The sequence below is a fragment of the Chanos chanos genome, chromosome 6 (genome assembly GCF_902362185.1).
Source record: "Chanos chanos chromosome 6, fChaCha1.1, whole genome shotgun sequence".
NCBI lineage: Eukaryota > Metazoa > Chordata > Actinopteri > Gonorynchiformes > Chanidae > Chanos > Chanos chanos.
Window position 1 is genome coordinate 5,946,227 of NC_044500.1, and position 10,000 is coordinate 5,956,226.

At 43.8% G+C, this 10,000-nt stretch overlaps 2 protein-coding genes across 2 annotated transcripts in view; one reads left to right on the forward strand and one right to left on the reverse strand.

Annotated features, from left to right (window-relative positions):
- Positions 1 to 1,121, forward strand: part of ap1s3a (adaptor related protein complex 1 subunit sigma 3a) — a 5,784-nt gene extending 4,663 nt beyond the window's left edge. Inside the window, exons 4-5 of the mRNA XM_030778796.1 lie at positions 407 to 544; positions 1,069 to 1,121. Coding sequence (XP_030634656.1) covers positions 407 to 544; positions 1,069 to 1,104 — 174 coding nt within the window. The 3' untranslated portion in view covers positions 1,105 to 1,121. The remainder of the gene's footprint in view (positions 1 to 406; positions 545 to 1,068) is intronic.
- Positions 1,122 to 3,044: 1,923 nt separating this feature from the next.
- scg2a (secretogranin II a) lies at positions 3,045 to 5,751 on the reverse strand. The gene is made up of 4 exons (XM_030776816.1): positions 5,693 to 5,751; positions 5,551 to 5,593; positions 4,818 to 5,090; positions 3,045 to 4,784 (listed from the first exon to the last, which is right to left on the reverse strand). The coding sequence occupies exons 1-4, from the start codon at positions 5,749 to 5,751 to the stop codon at positions 3,045 to 3,047; spliced, it is 2,115 nt and encodes a 704-aa protein (XP_030632676.1).
- Positions 5,752 to 10,000: the final 4,249 nt, after the last annotated feature.

The window sequence follows — 10,000 nt, forward strand, 5'->3', positions numbered from 1 at the left end:
CCAGTCATTTGGTGAACAGTGTGACAGTCACCATTCCCAGCACTCCCTGTCCAAACTACACTCACTCTTTAGAGCCTTCGCAGGAAAAGATCAAAGCTAATGCGTCACAAAAATGATTATGATGTGTGTTGGTTTTAAATATTAACTTTTTAAATGTGTTTCTGTTTTCTGTTTGTTTGTTTGTTTGTTGTGTGTGTTCGTGTGTATGTGTTTCTCTGTCTGTGCATGCGTATGTGTTTGGGTGTGTTTCTTCTCTGTATGTGTGTGTTTTTTCTCCATATGTGTGTGTCTGTGTTTGAGTGTGTTTTTGCTCTGTATGTGTGTGTCTGTGTTTGCTTTGCTCTTCTTGCTTGTGTTTGTGTGTGTGTGTGTGTGTGTGTGTGTATGTGTGTGGGGGGGGGGGCAGGTGTGTGAATTAGACATCATCTTTAACTTTGAGAAGGCCTATTTTATTCTGGATGAGTTTGTCATTGGTGGAGAGATTCAGGAGACATCCAAACTGTGTGTGGCTAGGTCTATGGAGGAGTCTGATTCTTTACAGGAGGTGAGTTACACACACACACACACACACCTGTTGTTTATGAGATGATGCAACACCATGACAACTGTTGTCCTGGTGATCTTTGCATAAGCATTGAGTCATTAATTAGATTTTGTACTTCTGTCTGAATAGTGTGTGTGTGTATGTGTGTGTGTGTGTGTGTGTGTGTGTGTGTGTGTTTCCTGTAGGTTCTTGTAATTTCCAGACACACAGGACTAATTAAAGTTTAATAATGTAGTCTGGTTAGTCCAGTTTGTCAAGGCATGTCTGTCAATATTTTGTTGAGGGGAGTGGGAGAGAGAGAGAGAGAGAGAGAGAGAGAGAGAGAGACAGACTGTGATCTCACCCTGTCTGCTGTGTTGAATTGTGCCCAAACTCATTGCGTTGCTGAGACATTCATAAGCAGATGCCTACGCGCACCGAGCGTTTTGTTGATTCGCACATCACCAAGTGTGATTGTAATGTGCCCAAGCACGTTAGCTTTGCTGCGCTCTCCAGACCCTGTTTTCATCTGGTTTCTCCCACAGACCATGGAAGAGTACGTAAACAAACCCACTTACTGAAGAGGGATGGAGGGATGGATCCAGTTAGAAAATCAGATGGATGGGGGCGGGAAAAGGAGAGAAACAGCAGACGTGTGTTTCATGTTTCAGCGGCCCTCCATAACTGTCCCTCCAAAGCTGATTCCGTTAGAAGAATTCATTAGCATAACGCTAACACAAAGGAAACGTGCTAGGTACTGTATAGAAAGCCGACAGAATTACGCACTCCTTTGGCATCTGAAAACTGCTTGGCTTGGACTTCAAATGCTGGGACCAGGGTTCATATTGGTGTTTTTTAATCTATAGATTTTTATTTTTTTTTTAAGATTTTCAGCATAGATCGTTTTTTACTATTATGTTAACTGATCACATAAAATTATTGTTTGATAAATTTTGTGATAATTACATATTGATGTATTCTGAGAGCAAATGTGTTAAAAAAAACAACAACAACAACAACAACAAAAAAGCAAAATTACAAAATGGGGACCTGGGGTTGCAAAAGAGCAGCTTCAGGCACCACCCTTGTCTATACCATTCCATGTGACTCGCATCCTGGCGTCCTATTGGCTGTCATTCTGACATCACGTGAAGCACTACCAATAGAATAGGGACTCACTTCACTGTGGAACTGAGCGTTTAAGTATCAGCCGTCCTTTATTCCATGTTCTTCTCTTCCATTCATTGTCAATGCGCAGTTTTTTCTTTTGTAATCTACAAGTGAAACCCTACATTAAGTGAACGTTTTAATTGGAGATTTATTTTTCTTACTTAAGTACTTACAGAGCTGCTTCTCAGGGGTGGAACATTTGAATGGAGTTAGAAATTTTCTTAATGAAATAGTTTGTATAATTTGTGAGATTCATAATAGCCTACTATTTTTGTATGCAACTGAAAATAATAATAATAATAAAAAAAATGAACGCAAAGTACAGGAAGAAGAATTACTATAATTTTGTGGCTTCCATTTTCACTTCACCATTTTCCCTGGTAATTATAGTTTTGGAATGTATACTGTCTCAAACCCATGTGTATATATGTTATATACGCAACTCTCCCTCATTCTTCAGTGTGTATGTATGTGTGTGTGTGTGTGTGTCCTTCCATCCTAGTAGTCCAAACTTACACATATGACAACATAAAATGATTGAAAAAAAGTAAGCTGGAGCATTATTGGCTGTTTTGTGAGTTTCTATCACCATTGTCCACAGGAGCAGTGGACTTTTTGTGAGTGGAAATGTTTTCCTCTTGAACAGACATCAGAGTCTTTTTTCTGCTTCCAATAAAAGAACGTGATCAAAGGTCCTTCTAGGATCTATCCCCATAGGTGAGATGTTGAGAGTTCTATATTTACGTTGTCACACAGTTCAGACCTTGCTGAGGGAGATGTGTTTTCTACAGGGAAATGATAAAAAAAAAAAAAAAACCGCTATGGAGATGCCTGTTCACTCAAAGCAATGAGAAAGAGAGAAAAATTACACAGTAAGAGGAACATAATATGAGGAAATGCTTTATTTACCTCTGTTATGTCACACATAGCCTAACACACTTACGAAAGTAGGGTCACTGGTAACACGGGGTACGGAAGGAGGGAGGGAGAGAGAGAGAGAGAGATTCAGCGCCTTGTGTTGTGTATGTGTACTGAAGTGTAGCAGGGAGTGGAACTGTGACCTTTTCTAACGACTTAGTTTTAGAACACTAGCCTGAAGACACCACACAAATAATTCAAAAACTACAGAAAACCGGTAAACTACAGCTAGCTACTTGCTATCCTGTTGTTTGGCTATTCTAAAACATGTAACCAGCCGACACACAGACCTAGGGCACTACATTAAACTTCAACTCAGTTCACGTGTTTGTATTTTTGTCAAAATATTTTTTATTTGATGACACTTTTCACTGTCAAAACAATATATATTTGTATATTTATATAATATGTATATACAACAAACCCAAACATTTTACATCCCGGGAATGATTTTTCCATTAACGTCTCTATCTGCGATATCCTCGTCTCCCAGCTCGAGGAAGTTGAGAATTCTCAGTAGCGTATCGTCGTCCAGCCCGGTGGCCGACTCTCGGTTTTCCCTCTGTCTTTTTTCTTTGTTTTTTTTGTTCGTTTCGTCCAGGTAATCCTGCACAGCGTGTTCTAAAGTTCCCAGAAGCAGCTGCTCTTCCTCTTCCTCCTCGTCGCGAGACGAAGACTGAGGTTGTGCATCCCGTTGTGGTTTCTGCGTCAACATCTGTGTCGCCAGGTAACTCGCCAGTTCGTCTTCGCCTACCGTATCGTCGTAGTCGGACTCACGTTTATCATATCTTTCTCCGTCCAGCTCTGGGTACGCGTTCTCCGTCTGAGGTCTGGAGGGCATGCTGTACTTGGGGATTTGATGTTGTTTGGGGGTTTGAAGGTATTTGGGGCTCTGGATTTCTGTGTCAGGAAGCCCAAGGAGATTTAGGATGTCTTGTGTGGTGAAGGAACCAGTTGCTCCACTGTTTAGAGGTGTCTCGAGCAATTGCCTGTTGGAATATGAAGGAGAACTTAGATGTGTCTTGGGAGAAGATGAATGGGTGATTAGAGGAGTCTGTGTTTGTGCCTGCGAGGATGACAGGATCTTGTCAGAGTCTTTGGGCTCCTCACTTTGGAGAAGTTCTAGAAGTTCTTCTGGAGGTATCTGGAGTTTTTGGGCAAGTTGGAGCACTTGGTAGAAAGATTGAGGGTCCACGCTGTATTTAGCGTTGGCTAGCTGTTTGTTTGTGTCTCTCTCTTCTTCTTCAAACTGGTCCTCCTCATCATCCTTGATTTCTCTTTCTTTCTCTTCCTCCTCCTCTTGTTCTCTCTCTTCCATTTCATCTCTCCTCTGTTTTTGCTCGTTTTGTTCTAGAACCTTCAACAAGTAGTAGTCAACAAGCCTGGTGATGTCATTGGGCTCCTCCCCCCGCTCTGAAGGGAGAGCCCCCAATTGGCTGGATCTTTTGACATCTTCTGCATCATTTATCTTGCCTTCATTGTCATCGTCCTCCTCATTTTCTTCTCGCTCTTCCTCGTCGTCATCTTCATCATCAGAGCCTCGGTTAAACTCGTGTCTCTCTCTCTCCTCTTCCTCCGTCTCTATCTGTTCTTCCAAAGGCAACCACTCCTCCTCCCTTCCTAACAGGTCATCAAATGCTGTCTTTCTCACTCTGTATGCGGTACCATCACCATCATCATCTTCTTCATCATCAGCACCATTATTATCATCATCATCATCATCATCATCATCATCATCACTGGGGCGCTTCTGTTTGTTGCTGTCTTTGGAAGTGGATATTCGACTCAGCTCCTCAAACACTGATTGGAGCGTGGCCAGTTTCTGAGGCGTGTACTGTTCTTCTGCATTCTCATTGGTTCGTTTGAAAGGCTGGCCCTCTTCGTCATCCTCAAACATAAGAGGGTATTTTCTGTGGCGTCGTCCGTCTGGCTCCGCCCACTTACTCCTCCCGTAACCCTTCACCGTGTCCTGATTGGCTGTGATTGCTGGTGAGAGGTTGTGTAAGGGTCTGGTATTGTAAGAGCTATGAGGTGAACCTCTGAGAGGTGTTTTTTGGGGTGCATTTTTTGGTGGTGTCGATTCTTCCTCAGTCTGCTGCAGAGTGCTGAGGACGGCCTGTAGCCACTGTTGAGTGTGATCTTCCCCTCCCTCTCCTCTTTCGTCATCATCCCTCTCTTCCTGTTCTCCGTCATGATCTGTGGACACAGGGCTCTTAGCTGACCTGGCCATCTCTAGCTCAGAGCGGAAGCTCTTCATGTCCAGACTGTCATCGCCAGGGCTACTGGGCTGGCTGTCGTCAAGGGTAACGGGGTGACTGACAGGTGTCTGATCCCGAAGGTTCTGGATGTACTCCAGGGCTCGAAGCATGTCTTCGCTGGGAGGCGGGTACGGTTTAAGTCTCGATCCAAGGGGGCTGGGTTCGCCGCCATGGAAACGGCGCTCTCCTAGTGACGCTCCTGTGGCCCCCCTAATGCATCCCTCCAAAAGGAAAAGGAGGGAGAGGAGGTAGAGAAGGGAGAGAGAGTGGAAGAAGGACAGCCCCGACACACTGAGTCTGGGCACTGGCAGCATATTATCACCTGGGAAACAGAGAGAGAGAGAGAGAGAGAGAGAGAGAGAGAGAAGAACATTTGAATTTATGAGGTATGGGGATATTTCCTTAGACAGCAAGACATACATGTGTGCACACACACACACACACATATGCACATAGCCATGGAAGTTTTTATTTGTTCTGCATCTTCCAGATTCTAATTGGTCAGTTAATCAAAGTAGAACCATTGATGGGATTTCAAAGCACACTACCTATGCAGCGCGCGTGCGAAAGCCCTGCTCATGACTGAACGTTGAGGGAGCGCGCTCGCCCGCTGCGCCTCTGCTCAAAATCTCATTAGTTTTCAGATTTGCTGCTGCGACTGAATGAGTCACAGCCGGTTACCACGGAGACCCATTCGTGGCTCCGCACTGCCGCCAAACCGCAGCTACACCCGAGTGCGCACCTCCACTCAAGAAATAGAAACGCGTTTAACTAAAATAATGAATTTCAGATGAAGTGGCTGAATAACTAGTCGATCCTGTACCTGAAAAGCTTTATGCATTGTTTTCCCACGAAGTACGATGAGAAAACCTGTTGAACCATCTAGATCTATTTTATGCCATGATGATGATGATAATGATGATCATAATAATGATAATGATAATGATAATGATAATAATAATAATAATAATAATAATAATAATTAGCAGCATTTTCCCTTGTGCAGCTGCGACTTTCACTTGCTCATATGTTCTTTAAACATAAATGCGATCTGTTAATACCACGCTACATAAACAGTGGGATTGTTCTAGTATATTGTGTAGTGAAGTGTATCTGATATGTGAACGCAGCGCGTCAGGCAGCATGTTTTAAAAAAGCGAGGGAATTCTGTCGAGCTTATGGCTCCGTGTAGCAACCCCTATAGTGCGTGCTCTAGTTGATAAATAGAATCCTAAAGTGGGTATAGCGAAGGCAAAACATTACGTACCTCTGATTTTAGATTGCTTCATCGGAGAATCGTGAGTGACCTACGCATCTCTGGCCTCCCTTTTCTTTCTTTCGTCTGTTTTTTTTTTCTCTCTCTCTCTCTGTCTCTCTTTCTTGCAGTCTGAGCTTGAGCTCAAGGAATCTCTCGGCGTCAGTACCGTGGACAGCGCTCTCCTCCCCGCGCGATATAAAAAGCTCCACCTGACTCGTGCGTCACTGCAACAACATACGTAAAACAGGGTCCCAAACAAGTGCACACACACACACACACACACAGAGAGAGAGAGAGAAACAGAGAGGAAGAAGCGCACACACAAACACACACACACACACATACACATACAGAAACAGAGAGGAAGAAGTGCACACACAGACACACACACACACACACACACACACACAGAAACAGAGAGGAAGAAGCGCACACACAAACACAAACACACACACACACAGCGTGATATTCAGGATATTTTCTCTTGATAAACTAAAAATAAGTACGGTTTTCTGTTCTTCACAAAGTGTTCAATTTTCTGTTCTTGTTGCGGTTGTTTAGAGGGCTGCCCCCTCCCCTCCCCCGGGCAGAGGCCCACTCAAATGAAAAGAAGCGTTCCTGTCTTTTGCATATGGCATAAAGAAGAAGATAGGCTACGTTGCTATTGCATCTAATTTTAGAGCCACTGAACTCGTGCGTGGTAACTCGGACGCTCTGAAGCGACGGCAGAGCGACGACTCATAGCAGCTATCGTGAAGAGACTCCTATGTTTTAACAATGTTATTGAAAATAATAGTCATTACAGAAAGATAGCATGATTACCGAGTCCGGCATCACTGCCGCTTAGAGCTATGTGTGGGCGAGAATTTGCTCGCAGGCCGCTAACAGTCCGGCCGCGTCATACGGTCTCACAATCACCCCCCCCCCCCCCCCGACCCCCCGTTTACAGCGCTCTGTTTTTTTCCGACAGCAAACATTTGCTTCGTAATACCAAATCAGTTTAATAACATAATAACATTATACGATTATGTCAGATCTGAAGAGATACACAAATGAAATGAGAAAAAAACAATGCACTCTCTCTCTTTCTCTTTCTCTTTCTCTTTATATCTCCCTCATTCTCTTTCGGACACACGAGCTCACAAACACACATGCACATTTATACACGCACATCTACGCATATACGTACACATAAACAATGCATTTTTATGCATGGACACACACACACACACACACTGTTGCTTGGATTATTCAGTGGTCGAATTGCTGATGAGTGGAAGACTGTGCTAGTGGAGAGAAAGTATATGACTCACACACAGAGCTCCACAGAGAGAGAGAGAGAGAGAGCGGGAGGGAGAAAGAGAAATAGATAGATGTCCAGAGAGAGGGAAAGACAGAGAGAGAGAGAGAGACAGAGTGGGTGGGGGGTGGGAGAAAGAGAGGAAGTGAGGAAAAGTGAGCAAGGGATGGAGATAGGGAGAGAAAAAGTGACACACGCAGGCAGTGAGAGAGAGAGAGACAGATACAGACAGAGAGAGAGAGACAGAGAGACACACACACACACACACACATACACACACACGCACACACACAGAGGGCTAAGGTGTTACTGCAGTGTCCAGTATGAATAACTGCGCTGGCAGGAACCAGCCAATGGGAGGCAGCTTATTTTTGGAGTTGTGTGCAGGGCTGGCAGCAGGGCAGAGCCAGGGAGGGATGACTTTCATTCACGAAAATCCTTCACAGCTCCTGTGGACTGTCTGTCTGAGAGCACAGCTCTCCCTGGCACTGACTGACGCTCCTCAAAGCCCTCAGGGTCTGTTTACAGCCCCCACACAAACACTCATATGTGCAGACTCACACACACCCACACTCAAACACATGCGCTCACATTCACTCTCTCTCTGTCTCTGTCTCACGCACACACACACACACACACACACACACACACACACATACACCCACACACACACTCAAACACATGCGCTCACATTCACTCTCTCTCTCTGTCTCTGTCTCACACACACACACACACACATACACCCACACACACACTCAAACACATGCGCTCACATTCACTCTCTCTCTCTGTCTCTGTCACACACACACACCCACACACACACACACACATGCACTCACATTCTCTCTCTCTCTGTCTCTGTCACACACACCCACACTCAAACACATGCACTCACATTCTCTCTCTCTCTGTTTCTGTCACACACACACTCACATATATATATATATATATATATACACACACACACACTCACACAGACAGAAGAGTCCAACGTTGCTGATTCACTAGTTTACCAAAGAGAACAAACATGACTGAGAGAAATCTTTACTCAACTTCAATAACAATGCCTGTGCCATATTTTCACACCATGTGCTCTCCACTCGTTTCTTCTGTTCTCCTCTGCTCTCATGTCCTCTGAAATGAGACAGAGATAAGCAGGCAGAAAAACAAATTGTGAGGTGAAAGGGTCCTTTTGTTCCTCCGAGAGCTTTGACGTCAAGGTATCTATTTGTAGCTTGTCTATGTGTGAGTGCTGTTGTATATGCATATCCTCCACTCTTATCTCAACAGCAGTGGTTCATTGTGAGTCCTTGTATGTGTGTACACATGAGTGAGTGAGTAAGAGAGAGAGAGAGAGAGAGAGAGAGGGAGAGAGAGAGCGTGAGAGAGAGACAGACAGACAGACAGAGAGAGAGACAGACAGACAGACAGACAGACAGACAGAGACTGACATTTTCTCGTCACATTCCTTTGTTTGATATGTGTTTGCTCTTTAAATGATCTGTAGTCTGTGGTCTTCTGATTTCAACACTGACATGTTTTCATAAATCTAACCCGAAGCAAGAACAAAAACAGCAACGTCTGAAACGGAAATGCCTGAGAAATGCGAATGAAACGCACAAGCTGTAGTGTTCATTCAAATCCCAAAACACCATCGGACAGGCATCAGAGGTAAAGGACATCTCGTGTTTCGTAGTGCAAAACAATCAAGCAAAGATAAGTTTAATAATAATAAAAAAAAAGAATCATGTAAAATGAAGACCCAGGAGTTGTATAAAAAGAGTTGACTCTTAACGAAGAGCAGATATATTGTGTGAAAGTGATGAAAAGTATTGGACCACAAGTAGAACCCTGAGGATGGAATGGAATAGTGCCATTTTCCTACCCACAAATCAAGTTAGCCAGCTACCCATTCAACCAGTTATCAAACTGGCCAGTGAGACATTTAACCAGTTATCAAACTGGCCAGTGAGACATTTAACCAGTTATCACAGTTATCAAATTAGCCAGTTAGACATTTAACCTGTTATCAGTTTGACTAATGAGACTTTTAACCAGTTATCAAGTTAGCCAGTTAGCCATTTAACCACTTACCGGTTCAGCCAGTCAGCTAGTTAGCTATTTAACCAGTATTCAAATTGGCCAGTTAGTCACTTAACCAGTTATCAAATTAGCCAGTAAGCCATTCAACCAGTTGTTTTAGTTACCCAGTGCTTTATGTGAAAAAAATAGGGTATTTAAATCTGTCCGTCTGTCTGTCTGTCTGTCTCTCTCTCTCTCTCTCTCTCTCTCTCTCACACACACACACACACACACACACATGCACAGAGAGAGAGAGAGAGAGAGAGATGCATAAATTTTCATATTTCCCATGATATATTCTGAAAAATGATTTGCATACAGATGTACATCTGATTTATAAACGTGTTGCGCACACACATGTAAGCGCACCCACGTACACACACACTCACACACACACACATAAAGACTTGATCATCGGGATTCAGATTTCATCTATTTGTGCGTTTGGTCTTTGTGTAGGTGCAGCATTGTAACCGCCCTGTTTGACTGAT